Here is a 22194-nt window from a genome sequence, read left to right as displayed (position 1 = left end):
AAAGAGGAAACTAAAAACTTAAAAGCCATTTTTAATTCAGCATATTATCTTAAATTAAGTGGTTCAGTAATGACTGAAGACAATTACCATTTGATAGCCTCTGTGCAATGAGTTGGTCACCTCTGTCTAGTGCTTACCCACAGTGTCATCTTAAGGACATTCTTAGAAAAGGTAAACAAGTATCAACCTGAAATTATGAAATGGATCCTGAAGAGTGGATTTCTGAGGTACTGGTAGGATAGTGTGAAAAGTCAATGTTTCTATACCTGAACTCTAGGTTTGAAGAAGGATTCAATCTTCAGGATTATTCTTGCATCGACACTGCACTTGATTTTTTTAAAGAAGATCAGCTTTACATTGAAATCCCACAGGATGTATCAGTGGGTCAAATTCACATCATCCAAGTCAACAGTATTACTTTTTCTGAAGTCTTTTCAAGGCATGTCGTGAAAAATACTTGGTTGCATGGCAGGAATTGCAAGACCACATATGTCTTTTAGCACAAAACTTTCAGTGATCATAGCACTTCAGTTCACACATACCTCAGAGTAAATGAGCAGTCAATGATGCTTAAAAGGACTCCTCATGCTCAAAAGTTATATCTGCACTTGAGGACTTCATCAAATGGTTCAGAAAAGCAAAATTAACTTCAACTTATTTCTTCCACTTTAAATTCTTCATTTACCAATTTATCATCAACATATGCAAATAAGACATTTATTTTACAGAACAGTCATACTTTTTCTCCTACAAGGCAGATGAAGGAGTAAAAGAAACGATCCTAGTAGTATTTCCATTTTGGAATCACCTAGAGACATTAAGATATGATGTTGAAAGGATCTATACATGTAAACAGACTGTGAGGAGAAAAACAACATAAAGCATTTTGACAACACAAATCATCAAATGAAGTTTGAGTCAGACATTAACATTTAAGCAATACTATCCTGTTTCCAACTGATACAGAGTATTTGGCAAGCACTTTTGACCTGTCCAGGGGTTCCATCAGGGGCAAACCTTCTCGACCCTCACTGGGTTCCCGATGGATCACTTGGGTGCAGTCGCTGACACTAACTCAGCTCAGCTCAGCTGCTGCAATTAGCAATCTGTCTCTGTAATAACACTGGTGAGCACAAGGACCAGAAAGATTCCATAAATCTGAAGTATCATTTCTCTAGAATACATGCATTTCAGGAAAAAAAAAATATTGAAAAACACAACCAACACTAGCATGTATCTAGCCCTATCCCTCCCCATCCCAAGTTGATATCCTTTGGGTTATCAAAGGTTGTTGATATCCAACAACCCAACATCTCCCATAAAAAAGGAAAATTAAAAAAAGCAAACCGAATTTTTCCAAATTTCCCAAAGCAAAAACAATATTTCCATGTTGTTTTTTTCTGGTCACCAAGGTAGTGAAACACCTTGTATTATCTAGATAATTTTAGGTGGTTTTCTTTTTGCCTTGTCCACAATCCTCTAACAGTTTGCGTGACAAAAAATTCTAAAAGTCCACAACAGTCACACACCAACTTAATGATCACGTGCTCCCTTTATGATACAAAATTTACTGATAATTATGAAGGTATGTTGTTACCGAAAGTAAAATAAAACAAATCTTTTTAACATAGTGCTTCAATCCCTTTTTCCTTCTGTTCACTAAAATGAGCTTTGAACACAGCCTCAGATTTTTAAAACATAAAATTTTTCGATTGTTTGTTACTTGCAGAAAGCATTAACAGTTATGAATGTTAATGATAAAAAGAAAAAAAGACCTGTGTGCCTTCACTACATTATCAGAATTACAGTTTTGATATATATAAAACTGATGGTTAGAAAACAAGTTTGAGACTTTTTCACTTGTGAGTTGTTGAATTTCTCTGGGGAAAAAATGTCTTTGAGCCCCAAAGTGAAATTATTGAAGAGGATATCTCTAAATGGGGAAGAGATAAGCAAGCAAATATAAAATTGGGAATGCTACATTTAAGAGAAAACCACCAAATTTTTTGAAGGGGAGAGGAAAGAATTCTGTTTACTCTCCCTGTTCTTTCACTTCATGCCCAACAGCACTTTGAGGCAGGTGTGCTCCTCTGTAATGTAATTCTAAATCAGAACTTGGATGAGTGCAATGCTTGCACAAGAGCATACGCAGTAACTGCAATGGGTGTTTTGTTTACATGGTTAAATATAAAAAAATATCAAAATATCAATATGCTAAATATCAAAACATATTCTACACAAAGTACAACACTCCAAATTACTACTATGATAATACACTGCACAAAATAATACGATTATTTCACCCCAATGTGTCCATGTACTTATGATTACAAAATAAATTGCATAGCATTTTTCTTGAAATGCTGCTTTCTAACTGTTTTGCATTCTGAAGTTATATTAAATTATTAACGCAAGATGCATCTTTATGCATGGCTTGTAATTTCTTAAATTTACTTCATCTAAGCTCTCAAATGTGGTAAAAATATTACTAACCCTAACCAACAGTAAAATAATGCAACACATAAACTACCAATAAAAATTGCAAATAATCTCATTAAACAAAGGCTACAAGTTCTACTAATGCAAGATTGCTCATCTCAGACACAACATATGGTGCTCATGAGGATTTTGGTTTTTAACAAATGTTAGAGCTAGGTTAACCAAGGCGTACAAAGCTAAAGTCACTGAGAACAGATTCAAGGCTGGATGAACAGCCTGAATCAAATCTGAACACAGGATCCTCACAGTGCATTTTTTTTTAATTTTTTATTTTTTTTTATATAAACACATGGGGCAAAAGGTCCCTCTGGACAGTTTCAGAAACGATTTCATGAATATGGTTCTGCATAGCAGAGTAAACTCTCCTAGAACTTGCAGAAAATGTATGTTCCTGAAAAATTTATTAACAAAAGCCTATCAATTTCCTAGAGTATTTCTTTACCATATTATGGTTAGATGTAAGAATATGACTCTTAAAAAAAGGCATTATGGGAATCCATGTTTGTTGTTGCAGTAACTGGAGATAAACAGAGTAGACCTGATATTGCAAATATGCAATAACCTAAAAACTAATTGGATTTTTTTTTCCCTGCCATATGTCACCACCATTAATCCTGATAAGTGGAGATATAGCTCTACTACATTTTAAAAATTACGTTTCCTACATTAGGAAAGCATACATTTTGAAAGCCTGTAAACTAATCTAGTATAAAATACAAAAGTCAGTAAATATATTTGTTTAAACACAATCATGTAGCATACAAATACATGGGTCCATCTGAATTTGCTTAATCCTGTCCAGTTCAAGTCAACTAGTTTTCTCACGTAAATTCTTCCATTACAACCGTTTTAAACTATAACTTCCTCAAGAATGAGATTAAATATTGTGTCAACCTCTGCAAAACACTCTGCAAGTATACAATCCTATCGAAACAATGATTATAAATGGAAATTTGGTACCTGCACTGTTTTAGACTAACGTTAGCTGACATGAGGACAGACGGGAAACAGTATCAAAGCGCAGAGCTCAATCTTTTTATTTGTTTTAAAAACCTAATTGGGAATGTAAACAGCTTAGATTATATTAGCATTTGCACCACTGTATTTCCACAAGGTTCATTACTCTAATTATACAATTAAAATAAACTCAGCTACATGTGTTAACGTTTCAGTTCTCAGTATAAATTACAACCAATGATAAAACTAGAAATAAACAGCAAATGTTTTATTGACATCTAAATTGCCTGAGTTAGTCTGGGGGTAGTTCTTTGAAATAGTGAACTCCCCACATGCCATCCAGCTGTATGGAAATGATGATAATTTGTCTTAATAAAAACTGACAGTGTAAATACTATGAGAGTAATAAAAATATTACATTGAGCATCTAGAATATGATTCAGCCATCACCACCTATTGTATGTACACATTGAAGTTATTTACCTATTACCTGCAAGCTAACTGTAATATAATCAAATCAGACAGAACAGAAGAAAAACAATTTAGATGTTTATGTAAAGTCACTAACAGGAAAAAACAAAAACTAGATTAGGGGGCAAAAATAATGACTGATTGAAAAGACCATGTGTAGCAGTTTCATGCATTGAAAGATCTCAGAAGTTCTACAGGAACGTAAACACAGTATAAATTTCCTGAGATTAGGAGGTCAGAGTAGGCAAATGAGCTTGTTTGTTCAGGTTAAATTATCGTAGCTGATCAATGCTAAATTGGACATAAACTCCCTTGCACAAGATTGATGTCATGGCACTACTGCGGAGGTATTAAAATAACTTTATCAGCTTTCACGCCTGAAGTCTAGAACCAGTTTCCAATCTCTGGTAACTGCTCCTCAGCTTTTCAGCTTAAGTAATACTTCAAATTAAGTTTATATAACTTTTTAAAGGCTGAGATCAGACAAAGAAAGCCTTGAATTCAGCTAAAAGAGTGAAGGAATGGTACATTCACACCACAGGGAATCTTCTTCCAATGCATGTGTTTTTGAAAACCATGGCTACCTTTGAGACTTAAAAGGTTGGAAATGCAGGAGAGGAATAAATGTAGATGCAGATAACACATACCTCCTAGATGATCAAACAGAGTATGATCGTTAGAGAGGCACCTTGAAGGTGGTATTAAGGACTCTCAGTATAGACAATGGCCATTAGATATTACTTTAGTTTTCTTAGTATTTTGAGTAAAAACCAAACTTTTACAGTGAAACGTGATTTATAAACTCTAGAAAATGAAGGGCACTTTCACTAAAAGCAAAAAAATAAAAGAAATACAGAACAGAAAAACATATAACCAATTTTCTAGTACAGGGATTGTGTATACATCAATGCCTACTTTCATCTCAGGTTTTCCATCTTTTTAATAAAATCTGTTAAATTTGTCATTTAAACCAACAAAAAGCAATATTTTTTTTCCATTCTTCTGAGACTTCCTTAGTATTTCTAAGACATTTAAGATATATAACATAAAAACACAGATTAAACATTTTTAGCTGCCAAGTTTTAGCTGTATGGTTTATCATAGATTTTGTGGCATGCTTCAATAGAAAGAACACCTGGCAGAGCCCTATATACTCACTGCTCTGCATCAAAGTAACGTGTCTGATACTTATTAATGGATGTTCTTTATGGGGTTTTCAGATGAATGTCCAAATCCTTTTCTGTTCTGTTTTACTAAGTAGAGTTCACAGTATTCCTGGGACTATGGGACTATAACTTCCATATCATTATTCACAGATATTTCTGATGTTATCTCATATATTCCTCGTGCCAGTTCAATCTCCATCCAAAGACAGACATGGCAGGATTTCAGAACAGCAGCTAGGGTACAGAGCTTGAGAAGATTTCAAAGACTCTTAAAAGTAGAAGAGGCCATATAACAGTAAATTATACTATAATTACTATTAAGCTTGCAGAGGAGAACTCGATGCAACCCCATTTACGCATCAACATAACATCTCCCATCAGCGAGGATCGCTCAAATGCTATTCTTAAGGGACTGTTCTCCCCTCTGAGCACTTAATAAGGAAGGATTGTTGCTAAAGGGAATTTTGCAGAGATTTAAAATTTTCTTTCCTTTCATGCTTTCCTCTCATTCATTTCCTCTTTGCTCTACCCCTATCTAAACACTTTCCTGTTCACCTTCTATTCTGTCCTTCTTTCTGCTTTCATTTTCATGCCTCCTATTTTGCTTAGCACTGCACCTATGCCATTGCAAAAATGGGCAAGCAGGTTTTACAAACAAAACATCTTATCGTGAAAAACTTCACAACTATAATGTCATGAATATGTATTCCCCCCCTTCCTTTTGATAAGGTGAACAAACTCTATTATCCAAAACATAAGATCAAAAAGGCCAATAAAGGACTGATAAACTTCTAGAGGTAAAAACAGAAGGATAATAAGAAAACATCCATAGAAGAAAGTTTGACCATGTCTGTACAAATCAATAGTACTTCTCCCACAGAATTAGGAAGAGATTTTTACTTTTTTCATTTAAAAAAAGTCTCAGTTTTACTAGGAACAGAAATAATTAGTAGCATCTATATAGATGAGGCAGAGATCTTTACAGATTTTGTTCAAGATCAAAAGCCGATATTGAATATGGTTTCTTACTCAAAACCCAAACCCTCAAAAGTACGTGAAAAAGTCAAATATTTCCTCAATATAAACAAAATACATAGTTACGGTATACAATTTTTAGAGGTTTAGGGTGTTTGCTTTGGGGGAGGGGCGTTTTTTTGGTGGGAGAAGGCCCCTGCTTATTGCATAGGGGAAAAAGGGGAGAATTGCATTAGTATGTTACATTTTTTCACTTTTTAAAAATTACTGATTTAATAACCATTGCCTATTGAGTAACATTTTCAAAAGCAAAAGAAAGGAACTGAAAGAAAAATAATTGAAAACACACCATAACTGGAATTGAACACCAAGCAAATATAAAACAACAGTGGGCCAATGGACTAAGCTATATGATACATCAGATCTTCTCTTTTTGGACATCCCTCAAAGTCTTCACTGAGTCCTGTGTTTGATTTTGTATATTTAGGTTTCTGCTGAGCAGATCCCCTGCTCAAGTTAGTTCACTGTAGCACAGAGCATTATGTTTTGCAGCCAGAGGAGGAACAAAGAGGAGCCATGTGCTAGAGTGAGAAACAAGTAGGCAGAAGAGGATCCCTGCCAAGCATCTGCTTTCCCTCTGAATCCAGCAAAAGGAGAACCAAGTGTATTTTATCTGCTCAGCAGAGCTGGGGAACCAAGAGGAAAAACAAGAAAACAAAAGCCAAACAAACCAAAAAGAAATCAAAAACCCCAACTAAGTGCTCCAAAACTGAAGTTGGGTATATTCCTTTCCCTGCCCACGCTGCAGGCAGCTGGAGAAAATGTCTTTGTTCTCACTGGAAACGTAGAGGAGTGAGCACAGCTGACAGCAAATCAGCAGTACAACACAAGTGCTTATAATCAATACCAAGCAATGAACTTTTCTTTCACTACAATGCTGACAGCATGGGAGAAATGTTTTTGAATTATCCAAGGTCCTCTCCAACTCTGTTCCTCCAAACTTTCAAGACATGGACCCACCCCAAGTATTTCCCCTCTCCAGCAGATTATTGGGGGTGGAAGGTGGGGTGTGTTTCGAAAAAACTTAGCATTGCGCAAACCATACATTTTTCAATAGGGGAGTTGTAGTATTATGAAGAAAAAGTAGATAAATTTTAATATAAAACTTATTTCCCTTGTAATAAAATTTCATTTTCAAGTATGTCCTGCTCTAAACATCTTTATTTAAGCTTGGCTCTCCTGTAATAAAAATTTATCATATAATCCCAAACTCAGGACCAAAAAAAAAAAAGAGTTAAAAGTCCTTTGTAGCTCTTGACATAGCTAGCATCCTTAAAAAAAAAGAGATATTTTATTTCTGTTTTTACAGTTTTTTCATTTTACATGATCTCATTATGTATAAACAGTTTAAGCTTCGCCTCAGACTTGACAACCACACCAACATCCTGGAAGTGAATTTTACTTGAGTTAAAATTCTTATATAAAATGTCAAAATACACATTTCTAACATCAATTTTATTAAACAAGAACTTAACAGGCAGTCAACATTCTTAAATCAGTCTTTTTCTTGGCCTTCACACTGTCTAAATCCCAGATAACTGCGTGAACATTTCAACCATTTCCAACTTTATGGGATTTACTTCTGAGCTTCTGTTTGAAGAACCATTCACTCATGCCCTTTCCATCCCCACACTGAATTTACTAAATTTCAGATTATGAAGAGAAGAATTTACCACTTTACGGAAGTTTGTTCTTAATACTTGTAGTCTTCAGAAAAAGTAAGCTTTAAATTTAAAAAAAAAAAAAAAAAAAAAAGCATTTTCTGACATAGCATGTGAGTATGGCTATGAAAGCACTGGGTTTAAAGTAACAACTGCAAATAAAGCTTTTATACTGTGTTTAAAATCCTGTGAAGGTATCTGGTATAGAAGGAAAAATACATTTATCATTTCTGAAAAGAGGATATTAATATTTGAGACATATATCTATGCATAGCAAGTTAGTTTTGCTCTTACTTACTAATCTGAAATTGCTCCTGGGTCAGCAGACATGTGAAAGCATAACCCCTTCATGGGTAATCAAAGATTAGTTTTTAAAATACGTATTTGTTCCCCTTTTCCTTAAAGAGGAAAAATACAGTGTATACCTAGAATATGCATCACAAAAATAAAATCTGCATATATTCCTGAAGAACTATCATTTTTCAACATACTTAAAAGCTTCAAATCCACCACTAATTACTACAAAAGTTAAGCTATTTTTCTGAGAAGATGTTAATGACCTGAAATGCTAAAAATATACTTTAACAAAGCATTAGAGATGATGTATTCTGTTTACGAATATAATCCCCCACATTGTATTTTTTAATGTAAAGGACTGACACTACACTTTTTTTTTGTCATCAATCCAAATTCAGGAGTTCCAGCCTGTCATACATTAAAACAGGTTCACCTTCCCCAAAACCAGAATGTTTCAACTGGTTCTGCTACTTCACTTTAACCCCAACAGATGGGACAACACCAAATATCAAAAGCATGATGATTGCTTCCTCTTCCACTCCTATCAAGTGCAGGCATAGGATGCCTCTGGTTTAGACTCCTGCTGTTCTTTGGGAACTTGTGGCTCTAAACAGTCAGCAAGAAAATGTTGCATAAATATCTACCTGAATTAAAGCAACAGATTATATTTTTTAAGAGTACAAAGGGAAACATCTTTATACTTCAATTTCCTATGAGATTACAACAGAACCTCTATTAAAACCCCACAGTTCTAACTCCTTTTAAGCAGAGCTTTTCCAAGTACAGAATCAATAAACTTGCATTTCTTCCTTTCTTAATCAGTGAGACTGCCTTTTGAAAAACATACAATATTCTACAGAAGGCAAAGGCACACAATACAAAAATTAACACAACTAAAACAAAACACAGCAAATTACAATTCAATTAAAATCCTACACAATACGTTACCTTCCACCTCGGGCACTGAAAGGCACTACATGGATTCCCAAAGGCCCGCCGTCATTGGAGACTTCTACGAGCTTTACCATATCACTGTGAGACAATGACGAATGAGGGAATATGAACATGTACCGTGAAGGAACCAAAAAACCCCACACAAACATACAGAACAAACATACAAAACCATTCCAGAAATCAAATCATGGTGATGAAAGCATTGTTGAATGATACGTACCTGAAGATTAATCTGATGGCATGAAAGAAGATCAATCATCAAAAATAGTTCAATTAAGAAAACAAACAAAAATCAAAGAAATTTTTTGTAAACTTAGTTTGCTACATAAAAATAGGTATCATCATCATTGCATGCATATTGTTTAAATTCTTTCTTGTTCCAAAGCTTAAATTTAAAGTTAGAAGTTAACTGTTTGGACCACTGAGCAGAAATACCTTAAATACCACATACAGTTTTTCCTCAGAAGCCTAAAAGCTGATCATAGCACTAGCATGCTTTATTTTTTTATCTTAGAGAGAGCCTACTCTAAGCCTTAACATTAACTTTCACATAACTACCCCTTAATCAAATGAGAGTTATTAAATTTTTAATTGGTTAAATTCTTCTAGTTTTAAAACACATTAATTTGTTTTACTGTAATTCCATTTATTTTATTGGAAGATTGCTCTATCTGTATCTTCTTACAAGGCAAAGTTTCCAAAGATGTAACTGTAACATTCAAAACCAACCAGACATCCTCCTGAAGCAACTATGCATCTAGTTTTCAATTATACTTTTTGCTGTAGAGAGGGAAAAAGTGAAAGAGGAAAGTACAGGTCCAGAAAGAGACATGCAAAAATACTAGAAATAGATTTGGACCAAATCTTCTGATGCATTTGAAACATGCCCACATCTGGAAAGGTGGAATATAGCCCATAAACCATAAAAAGTTTTAAATACCCAAATGAGAAAATAATACTTGAAGGCCAAACCTCTCAGTAAATCTGGAAGTGAGAGATCTGAACAAAAGCCACAATCTAAATTTGTGGCTTATGCCTCTCTCTAGTATTACATACTTTTTCCATACTTCCTGGCACTACATATATATACACAGATCTTTGAGAGGCTTGTTTCTCGTAAGAGTACAAACCAAATTTAATCTAGAAATGGAGAGAAGAGCAAGACCAATGCCCTATGATAGCAGTGGAAGATCTTCTACTTCCTTCAATGAGCTCTTGATCGTATGGTGGCCCATTGTGAAAGCTTGCAGTGCCTAATCTGGAGTTTGAGAATAACCAGACCACATATTGTTAGGAAGTCAACAAAAATCCTGTATTACAGTTTGTTTTATATTTCTTCCACATTAAATTTTTTAAGTATGTTTTTGAAGTAGTCTTTACATTTGTTGTATATCTCAAGTCGTGTCTGATTTTTTTTAACTCATTTTTAAACAACACAAATGGAAGGTCTCTACCCCTGTTGCCACTGTTTAGCTCAAGAAAGTACTGCATCAACAGGAGAACTGAGAGACATAAACCAAAACTGTTATTCTTCAGACCTGGACCAATGTGTTCAGACTGACAGCATTACAGCATCTGGTAATGTTTCCTGTCCCAATTTCTGTATAGACAAACTTCAGTTAATTCTCACTGTACATTAAGGCTGTTTTCATTAACTAGCATGCAAAGCTGCTCACAGGAATCAAGCCACGTCTTTCACCTCCAAAATGTACTCTGAAAGCTGTCTTTTGCTACTGATATGTCTATGGTTCCCTATGATCAACTTTTTTTGGACTTTCCTATTAGCTTGAAAGAAGATTGAGAGCTGAGGAAGAGAACAAGTGAAAATCAGTGTGATTCACTTGGAACTGTCATAAGTGGAAACACAGCTTAAATTTAAAAAAAAAAAAAAAAAAAAGCGCCTATTTTCCTATCTAGCCTACACTGTTTAATTTGTTCTACTGCTTGAATCAGTAACTTTCCTTTTTTCCAAAACACACATTTAATGTCTAGGCACTCGTTTTCCTTATATTTTTTCTTCCAAAAAATCCATCCCAAATTCAAACATTAAACTCTGTAAAACTGAAAACAAAAGGAACTGATCCCTTCCTAAGGGAGATTGTTTCAATTTTGCTTCCTGATTTTCTCAGAAGTTTGAGCCAACTATTTCAAACTAATATACAAATAAGTATGACATCAAAATGGAAAAGAATGAAGTAGCATATGATGAAAAGTCATTAAGTTACTTAAAAGCAACACCAAGAAGCATTAAATTTGACAGTTCTGCAAACTCTACTTAGCAAACAGCATTTGGAATTTACAGTGTAACAGGTTTTGTAAATGGAACTGAGTAAAGCTCAGCATGTATTGCCTAATAGATGTCACCATGATCTTTTAACATTTTAAACCCTCTGCACCTAATTCATAATTTAATTCAGAAATAATAGAGGCAGAAGATTGATTTTTATTTAAAATTTAAGTTTAATCAATTAAAAAGGTTTAATTTAAGGGTGGAAGGGATGTTTTCTCATTAATTCCATAGTGAGGTATAGATCAGCTCTTTGCAATGAAATGCAAAAGGTCAAGCTTGCTGGATCTCATGATGAAATAAAATATACTTTACTGTTTGTTTTTTTTTTTTTTTAATTAGGAGGAGCTTCTCAGTCCTCAACAACATCAGCTTTGAGCCATTCACAAAGTATGATGTTTCTGATCCCCAACTTATGTGACCTCCATGCATGTCTTCCCAGTAGACTGTGAACTGGTGACAGGAATTAAGATTTTCCCCTTTGAAAATCTTGCCTGTTGATCTATTTGTGCTAGCACTGACCCTATTCCTTCTGCCAAGTTTTCAGAGTCCCATCAAATAAATATCTTCTTTGAGGCAGAAAATCTACTGTAGCATCAGTGTTTATTAATGTCAGGTTTCCAATGCTCATCTTTAACACAGACTTTTAAAACTATTTAAAATCTGCTTTAAAAAGGTCCACGAAGCAAATTGTTCAAAAACAAAATGACACATGACCTAAAAAAGACTGCCCCACTGTTTTAAGAGCAGGATCACTCATACTATTCTGAGTTTTTTGCTAGTCTATGTTGGGTCTCAAGACTCATCATTAAAACAATGTGGTCCGCCTGTAACTTACTCCAGGGAAAAACTGGTAGCGTTCTCCAAACCAGTGTCTGCATGTCCAACAGGCTCAACTCTGCTGTTGTCCTCCTCTGTTCGATCTTCATCCTAGATATTAAAAGAAAAAAAATCATTTAAACCTAGGTTTAATAGGTTAACTCATTCTAATAATGCCATTTTACCATTTTCAGATTATTGGGGTTATCACATGTACAGTGGAAATGTGTCCTTCTACAATTACAAAAATCTCTTCTGCTGCTGTCTGAAACTGTTGTAAGTTGTCTTCTGTCACTTTATGCATTTTTGTAATTATATTTATAATTTAGTCAGTTTTCTATCATAATTTTACTACAGTTATAAAAGCAACACTACAGAAGTTATCTCAGTCAGCATCTTTTTCAAAAGTAGACAAGTAAAAGCACACAATCAGCTGACAGTCAGCAGTGTTCAGGCAAACTCCTTCCTAGCTCTCTCTGGACAGGTTACTGAGGACTCAAACACACAAGGCAGCTCACCGAGGCTCATTTGCAAAGAGTTAAAAACAGTAAAAGAAAATGCAGCTTGTATAATTCCATAAAGTACCAAGACCTCCTTTAACATTTTATCACAGGCCTTTATTAATAGCATGCCAGAAAAGGCTGACATCAAAGAGTTATGTGAGGCTCTAACACTAACCGATTGATTTTATTTTTAATTTGGCTTTCCAAAAAGTACATACATTATTCACCAAATGTATAATTTTAATGTCAAAGTTGTGAATGCTGTACTTTCAAATTTACATCAAGGTAATTCAAGGGCTACCAGTAAGAAGATCTAAAATCATTCTTATACCTGCGTTACTCATTAGAAGCTTATGCTTTTAATTACCCATGTGACCAAACAGAAAATATTATGAAGTGTGAACTGTAGGTTTCAAACACGGACTTGGATTCTAGAGCCAGAGCCACTAGGTCAGTAAAATAATAAGTGATAGGCTATGAGTTTAGCACACAGAGTCAGACAACATATTAAATTATTGAAGAGATATTAAAGGCAGGCAGAGGCAGTTGGTAATGTCCAATTGACATTTCCACCGAGAATCTGCAAAAGCAGGAGGCTGGATGCATCAAGCTTCCATAGGCTGTAGATACGCCTTGTGCATCCTATATAACAGGACGCTGCATGAAGCCAAGCTACTTGAAGATTGATGATCCTGTGTTTTGAGAGGCTTTAATATGCACTTCTTTGTCATCTATCTCTGCTAAGCACTAGGCAAGTAATACATTTCAAAGGTTAACCAGCATCTTGAACCTGCCTAGAACTGCATTATGAATGTAAACAAGAACTCAAAATAAAATATTTTCCATATAGTAGAAGTTGCTTATAAAACCAATATGAAGGATAATCCATATAATTCATAAATATAAGTTAGTGTTTACTGTATTTACTGATTTCAGCTGAAGTTCTATATGTACCACTGCATGAAGTTTAAAAATAACTATTCAAATCTCCATGACAATTCTAAAGTTACATGCAAAAAGGTATATATAGGAAAATCAGAACATTTGGAGTTGTTTCACATTAAAAAGAAGTGTTCCATCTTGTTTCATACAGCATCTTGCAGATCACTATTGCCATGAGTTTCTTGTTTTGAAGTTAGGGACGCTGGTGATTCTAGAAAACTAGGTAAGTCTTTACATTTCACTGAAGCTATTACCTGCAAGTCTGAAATCAGAGCTGCTGATGAAACACAATTGTGAATCTCAGCTATGACAAAAGGTCATCACAAATGAATGCGACTTTATTAATGCAATGTTTTTGGCAATTTTCCATGTGTGGTCTTTTCAAGCAGACATACAAAAAGTGTATACACATCTAAGAAGAGACTGAAATAGCATCCTATCTATTAGTAGATATGCCTCTGCTAACAAATAAATGTCCGGCTTTATGCTGTGTCATTTTAGCAGACATCTATATACACACAATGTAAGCATCATTCACTTAGCACCACTTGGGTCCTACACTTTACCATCTTTCAGTCCCACAAGTTTTTTCCCTTGACTAGTTTAAAGTAAGTCTAAACAAAACTCCCCTGGCCCCACTCAGTCTTTGCAGCAGTCCTTCAGACTTGCTCTTGATAGACCCACTTTCAGTGCCCTCCTGGGATACAGTCTGCCATGCAAGACTTGAGGTAAATCCTTGTGGAAAACCTTCTTTTCCACCACTTTCTAGCCCTGATAGTATCGTTGCTCTCATTCCTAAAGCCTCCTAATGTCAGCTCACACTTAAGCCTCTCCACTTGTTGCACATCCCATTTTCTTTCCTTCTGTCCCACCTGGTGGACAAGAGGGTTATTCTGCCAAGGGAAGGAGCATCCCCCAGCCTAACCCCAAGAGCAGCCAGGATGAAGGCAACAGACAATTTAACTGCCTCCTGCCTATACCATATCTTTTAATATTAGGATGAAACACATCAGAAACTGCAAACCAAAAGCTACGTAAAACAGATGCTATCTGGTACCATCACACCTACTTTTTGTGCCTTTTCTATTAAGAATTATAAACACAGCAAGTTTTGGAATCAGACTCACTGTCAGTTATCCAAGCAATTAAGAAACAGCAGCTCCCACATGCCTCTGTCTGGCTTTTACCGGACAGCAGACAGATCTGTATCAAAAACATGCATGTGCCTGTAAATAGGTGCTTAGAGGAGGAATCACAACCCTAACAAAAGCACTACTGCCATAATCAACAGATGTATGATGTGTCCTTTTAAAAATCTTTAATATTATAGTAATCAGGCTCTCTTTTCTTCTCAAAATAACACAGATTTTAATTTACATTGAAGTGAACGGAGAGAAAAATTGGACACCTGCAGAGGGATTTGACTTAAAATTCTGATTTACTAAGAAAAGCAACTAGCTGTGAAAATCTCTGCATCAAGCAATTATTTCTTTATTTGGAAAGTAGTTTTCTTCTGAAAAGCAAATTCCACCTGGACATGCTATCATGAGGTAAAATGAGGAAAAGGACATTCAGAAGAGCAAGAAAACTTCCGAGAACCAAGACAGATATTATTGCAGATACTTCTCAGAAATAACTGATTTGAGCAAACTCCCAAACTTGTAAGGTTTCTTTTCTCTATAAAAATTCCAATTCCTGCTATATCAAAAGATACAACTTTTAATGTACAGCCACTAAAGACAGAATGGTATTTTTTTCCCAAAATTGAAATAGAGTAATTTAAAGTTCATTTCATTTTTACAGCACAGAGAAAAATTTAAAGCACCTCTTCTACATACCCTGATGTGTTCAGTGTAAAATTCCCCCAACTCCCTTTTTCTGAGATGACTCAGCCAGGGCTTCTCACCTGAGCCTCGCTGTGCCACCAGACACGGATGTAATTTTCCATAAACATTCATGCCACCTGTCATGTATTTAGGCTACTAGTACCGAGATTAAACAATATAATGACAGCTTTGAACAATGGCATCAAACAGAAAGGAAACTTCTTGACATTTGTTTTAGTTAGGTAAAGAGAATTAGGGATTTCAAAGAGTTATTCTTACTTTTAAATGTATCTGTACAGAACTCCTGTGTCTTGTAAGAGTCAAGTTTGTGCACAGGTACACAATAGCAGATTCTTGCAAAAATTAAAATGCTGTTGTTCTAAAAAACAAAACAAAACAACTACTTATTGTTCTAAGTTCTGCAATAAAATGAATGACTGAAAAACTGAAAAATTATCTTACCGTTCAAAATAGATTATTAGTGCTAGCAGTTCTGCCTATAGAGATCTATTTCACAGTTCACCTGCAGAGCATTAATGAAATACATATGAAAAGCTGCCAATTTGATTTGTATTTTTGAAGAAAATTCCCCTATCACCTTTTAGGATTACAAAATCCTCAGAGTTAAGAAATGTTCACAGTACACTTGCCAACAGAACCTTATTAAATATATATGAACCCTTTAATTATATTTTCTCAGATATTCTGGAGTGAAGACTGCCTTGTGTCATTTCCAAAGCTCAAAATCAGCCATGCCTTCCCTATCTTACTGGACTTTCATTACTGAAATATCAGCTCCTGCCTCTGATTAATCCACAATTACTACCAGTCACTACTTCATCCTCAAAGAAGCACTTTCCCACTCATCTCTGCTGTTCAATACACTTCCAATGAACTCCCCAAAAACATAAGCAGAACTTCTTCACATTCCCTCATCTCTTGACAATCACCTGCAGAAAATTCAGTAACAGCCAGGGAGTCAGAACAAAGTTAGTGCAGTCACTTGAATTGCTACATGTTTCATTTGTGCAATCTTTATTTCTAGGTGCCTGGTCTGAGAAAGTGCTGATTACAATCTATTTCAGCCAGACACAATGGGAAATGGGTTATGTATAAATCTGTCTTCTCTGAACACTTAATCCCATCTCTCAAATTCAATAGCAGCATCTCCATTCTACCAATAACTGAAAAAAATGAGAGTAAAAGTATCTGGCTTGGGTGTGGTTTTTTTTCAATTCAGGGGAATATAATAATTATTTCATTATTGTTCAGAAAGTGGGTATTTTAACATTAATGGTTGTATGAGAGAGAGTGATTCTGCTTTCAAATGACTTGAACACTCCACGGCAAGGTCTGCTACACTGACCAATACAAGAGACAAAAACCTGACCGGTCACTTATTGCGTAAACAGCAACTATCTAGTAAATCCAAATTAAATTCAAGAAAGCGAAGCTGTAAGTAAAGTTTATTGTAATACATGTGTGCATGGAGCTGTGTTAAGGTCTCACCACCGACCTCTCTTCTGCATATTTTCCTTGTTCACTTCTGCAACCCACAGTGTTAAATTCATTCCTCTCGTGTCTCTACCTGCACCTCCAACACCAGCTACACCCAAACCTACACCTTCCAGCCCTGACTTTGCTGTTGACTTACACTCAATTTAGAGAGCTTAATCCTCCACCTTGTCCGAGTGCTGGGAAGCAAATTATGGAAAGGCAAGACAGCCAGGGTACTGGTGCCTGGCCCCATCTCACAGCAAGCACAAGCCGGCATCGGAGCTGGCTCAGTCCCATGGCGGAGCCCTCGTCTGGGAAAGCACACTCCAAGATTTCATGTATTGAATGAAAAGAGAAAGTCTGGAAAATTTAGCTGTAAATTGTAGTAAATCTGTTTGCATTGTACACAAACCAAATTTTTTTCTGTCCTGTGAAGCTGTTAACTGAACAAGAGATCCAGCCTCAGCAGAAAGACGGGCTGACATGAGCACACAAGAGCTATACAAAGGAACCGTCTTTTAAAACGTAATTAAACTGCTTTCATATTTTTACTAATCTGCAGAGTAACTGCAACAAAGTATTTTCGCACAGGCTGGATGTTCTCATTATACAACACCTTCAGCATTTTTACTAGCATTAGCAACAGAAAGCAGGGCCTTGAAATGGCAAGCAATTGCAACCATCGCAGTAAACAGGCAGAGCTACCTGTGTGAGCAACAGATGATAAATACATCAGACATACATCCCTCTGCAAATAAAAGCCTGTCACACAAAACACAGCACCTATGTGTTGGAAGAATTCAAGCTTGTTTGTTTTCCAGTATTTTTTTTTTTAATTTTAGCACAGTGAGTGAAAGTACTGTAAATACCAAACAGAAAGGAACAGTATATAATGTCCAACAGGTCCTTTAGATTTTACTGTAAAGAAGGACACATTATCAATAACAAGTTCCTGAAAGACTGCACACCAGTATTTTTTTCCCCAGCCGGGACACAACAAAAATAACACTTATGTTATTAAAATATGCCCTTCCCTTCATCTTTGCCTTTTTATTCTCTTGCATTTCTCTATAATTATTATGGAAGAAGAGACAGTGTTTGCTATTAGTCTCCTGGCAGCCGTGTTTTATAAATGTTTGTTTGGTCCTTGCAAGATAAAGTAGGTTCTCTCTCTGTATGATCTGACTTGATAGGAAACAGCTCCTAAGGGACCTATTTTCCTGTGTCTTAACTAGCACAAATATACCAGCATCAGGCTTTTGTGCTAATGTTCTCACTTCTTGATTAACCGGCCAAATCTCCAGAGAATGGCAATTTTCAATCAAATCTGAAGAGCAGTTACAAAGATCACATGGGGAAAAACCAAAGTTATTGAATAAATAAAAATAGGGTTTCTCCCTCTTGAACACATATATATGCACAAATAATTAGGTGAGAGCTTTGTTTAATCCACATCAGTCCTACACTAGGTGTACTGCTATTATCAGTAATCGAGGGAGAGAAACCTTACATTAAATCATCATCCACTTAAACCAAGAAAACCACCAAAAAACAATTACATCTTTTAAATATATGAGTTAATATTCTCCTTACATCTTAGTCATCGCTATGCTATTCACATCCTTGTGCAGGATGGTCATCCCACAGTTGGAAATAGCAATATTCATACAGTTTCTATATGCCTCACTACTCTAAAATGAAATTTGCCTTGCTCAGTGAAATCAGTGAATAGATACCATATAGACACAGAGGAGCGCATAATGGAAGGGATTTCCCAGTCTCTGATGAATATCAAATTCATCCCCTGCTATCACAGGCAATCATCTCTTATTTCCCATTTAATAAACTGATCAAGCTGAGCCTTAAAACTGGTTGGCTTCATGATGGCACTATTTCTGTTGTGAAGCGCCTTGACAAGAAATGTTTTTACAGATTTAGAGAGATGTATTTGATTTCCTATTGTCCAAAAAGGAGAACACCAGATAGCCAATGAATATAATTTGATACAACCTTCCTTTGAGAAACCTATATGACACTTCATTCAGCTTTGACTACCATTTTTTCATGCCTAATGACTCTTCTTAAAGCATATATTAAGAGCCTTGTAACACTAATAAAACCTGAGCAAGTCCTATAGTATCTTAATTATTTTGTAGCATGTATTAGTTTAGAGGTTTACTGAAGTATTTAGTCTCAGCAACCTGGGATATATAACTGAAATCACACACATATATTCTGTAACAATTTGGCGGCACACACCTTTGTTGCACAGCTAGCCAGGCTAACGGCAGGAGTGCAACACAAATACTGTTCAGCCATTTAATGGAGCTTCCACTCAAAAAGATTTTACTAGATGATGCTGCAGTTAATTCTTTTTTACAGTAGGCACTGCAGACGGCACTGAAAAGTACAAGAGCTTTTTAAGAGTTTTAGTAGGTTAGACAAAAGGTTTTCTTGCTAGTGAATTTAATTTGAGACATTTTGTTGGTTCTGCTTCTTTACAGTAAAGAAAATCTCAGACATGACCTTACAGTGGTAGCTTGCCAACAAACAGCATGAAATGCATTAAAACTCAGAGGGTTTTTTTGTTGTTGATCGAACATGCTTGTTAATTAATGTAGCCGAACGGTCTATGCCTACCAGCAGAGAAAGAATATTGAGACCAAAAAAAAGGGAAAGAAAAAAAATTGCAAATACTTAAGCAACTCAACAACCCCATACAAGGGAAACAGCACAAAAAGGGATATAACAGAGAAAGAAAACGATAGTAATGTCTAAAGCAATGCTGATTCTGAAGCATTTCACAATGTGTGTTGTAATCACATTTTATAGTCTGTATTTGTTGTCTGAGTGAAAACTGCATTTGTTTTCCCCAGGCTGAGGGCGTCCCACTCCAGACCATTTCAGGGACTTCTCTGGGACTACTGACAGTCCAAGGTGGGAGGCAGAGGGAGGAGGTGTGCTGTAAACTGAGAGCTACCGTAACAAATCCATGCATCAAGGTTCCTCTACAGATGGCAAATATCAAATGGATAACAAAAATATGTAGCTGTTCCCACCAGATCATATTTAAGGGACATTTTAAAGAAGACTCAAGTGTTACTGTAGCACAGCAACTATTTCATGGTCAGCCATCTTGCAACAGCTCTAAGTCCACAAATAATATGCATCACCATAATACTCACAGCATATTAGAAAATACTATAATGACAATAATTCAGTCCCCTAAATTTCTTCTCATTGACAAATGGGTAAATTGTTGCAGAACTGAATTTGAGAACACCTCGATGATCTATTTCTTTGTAAGAGACTTAAGATTAAGACATTTGGTCCTTTCTTAATTCTCACACTGACTGCTATACAATAGTGGCAAAAATCACTTAAAAGTGCATTTCTCTATTAATATGTGGGGATACTACTTCATGTTTACAACACCAAATAAAGATATGACACTTGGATACATCACTCTGAGAGCAGTAATATTAAAATGGATCTTAATTGTCTCAGCAGCAGCTTAGGATGCAGAGCCACAAAACGCCTCTTCTTGCTCAAAGATACCAGATGAGCTTCACCTCTTCTTTTTCCTATCACCTGGTAACACTTACAGTCTGTAAACCACTTTTTAAACATTTTATTAGATACAAAGTATTACAAAACTCGAGACGTTTCATCACATAATGAATTTGTGAGACAGTTCACTTACAGAGCGACCTATCAGCAAAATCAACCACAGCTAATGGGAACAGCCAGAAAAGGTTTGGCATGACCAGACCGGGCATCCCAGCGCTAACAGTGCCGCCTGTTGGGGAGTCCACTGAAATGAGTTTTTAAAAAGCAATGCTGTGATAGAAAGTCAACTACAAGATTAGATGCAACAAGAAATTACTAACCTCTCACGTGCTAAATATTTGAAATATATAAAGCATGGATTGCCACACTTTCAGTATTAACCAAAGCATCTAAAGACCTTTCTGAAGATCTGATCAATAACAAATTATAGATGTGTCCATTATATTACAAAGGGTAGTACTTATCTCACAGACCCATGCACAACTATATCAAATTACCTCAAATTGATTGTTGCTTTAAAAATAAAATGGGTTCACTTTGTGTAACTGCCTGGTTACAGTTTTTATTCTGCTTTCTGTTTTTCCTCAGGATCCAAAATATATCTGTTTCACAGGCAAAAGTCTATGTTCTTTGTTTGTTTTAAATAAGGCTTATCTGTAGACTATTTCCATGTTCAAATGTCTGAAATTTTATACTCTTGTCATATGATTCAGACTGACATACAGACCACCAGGATCTGCCAGCCTAAACCAAATATTAGGGTTCATCTTAAATACAGATTCAAAGTCAGACTTTGATGTCAGAGTCATGGGAAATATTTTTAATGGAAATAGTTATCAGCTATATTTGAAACAAGGCTACAATTACACATCAATGTATAATCAAATTCCCCTGCAAAGGCCAGGTCCAGTTTTGTGCAAGCTCTTTTATCATTTACCTTGAATAATGCAGGAATTACCTCAGTTACAGAGACACCCCCACATGGTGAGCCAACACAAGTGCGGCACTTGTCACATAACAAACACACTTCTGATCGATGACTTCATGTATCATTTATTTTCCCTTTCATAGCATTAACTTACATGCACATATGTGTCTATATACCACCACCACACCCCTGGTTAACTCATATAATATCTACATATATAGAGAAAATCACCCCTGCATTGGTAGAAGATGGTTTACTTGAATTATTTCACAACAGGAATGATTTTTACAAAATGAAGTCTAGCTTTCTTTAAGAACCTGGGTTCTTCCTACTCCACAATTCCAGGTTATACAGATCTGGGATTTCAGGACCAGCAAAGAACAAAAAACTATTTTATATGGAGACGTTGATATTTATGGAAGGGAAAAAAACCCCACAATATACTTCTAACATGGAGCATTAATATGGCATCTAGGAAATAAAGATATATAGAGATACATGCTTCTAAATATACATATGTATTTAGAAGGCCACAGCAGCAAAGACATAATTTTCTTCTTAAGGTAAGAACATGGCAGTGGTACAACTACAGTGTTTGTTTTTTCTGTTGAGTAGTCTGAAGTAGGTCAAGTTAAGCACATCCATTAGTTCTCCTATAAATAGATTCACACTGAGTTCACCTGCTTGTAACTAATGTAGAGCAGCAGAATTTTAAATACTTTTTCCTCTAATCTGACAAGTTAGCTTACTGTGTATATAGTCATTACAAAAAAAAAAAAAAA

The 22194-nt window shown here is 35.6% G+C and overlaps 1 protein-coding gene across 16 annotated transcripts in view; it reads right to left on the bottom strand.

Moving 5' to 3' along the window:
• Nucleotides 1–22194, bottom strand: part of PARD3 (par-3 family cell polarity regulator) — a 457172-nt gene that overhangs the window by 212676 nt on the left and 222302 nt on the right. For all 16 annotated transcript variants that reach the window (XR_012624146.1, XM_074832438.1, XM_074832496.1 and 13 more), the window contains 2 exons: nt 12166–12257; nt 9035–9118 (listed from right to left, as the gene is read on the bottom strand). Coding sequence is in view for 15 of the 16 variants with exons in the window: in XM_074832438.1 (XP_074688539.1) it covers nt 9035–9118; nt 12166–12257 (176 nt within the window). In the remaining variant the exon portion in view is untranslated. The remainder of the gene's footprint in view (nt 1–9034; nt 9119–12165; nt 12258–22194) is intronic.

The sequence above is a fragment of the Strix aluco genome, chromosome 1 (genome assembly GCF_031877795.1).
Source record: "Strix aluco isolate bStrAlu1 chromosome 1, bStrAlu1.hap1, whole genome shotgun sequence".
NCBI lineage: Eukaryota > Metazoa > Chordata > Aves > Strigiformes > Strigidae > Strix > Strix aluco.
Note: the sequence above shows the minus strand (reverse complement) of the source record. Positions and strands in the feature narration are given on the sequence as shown.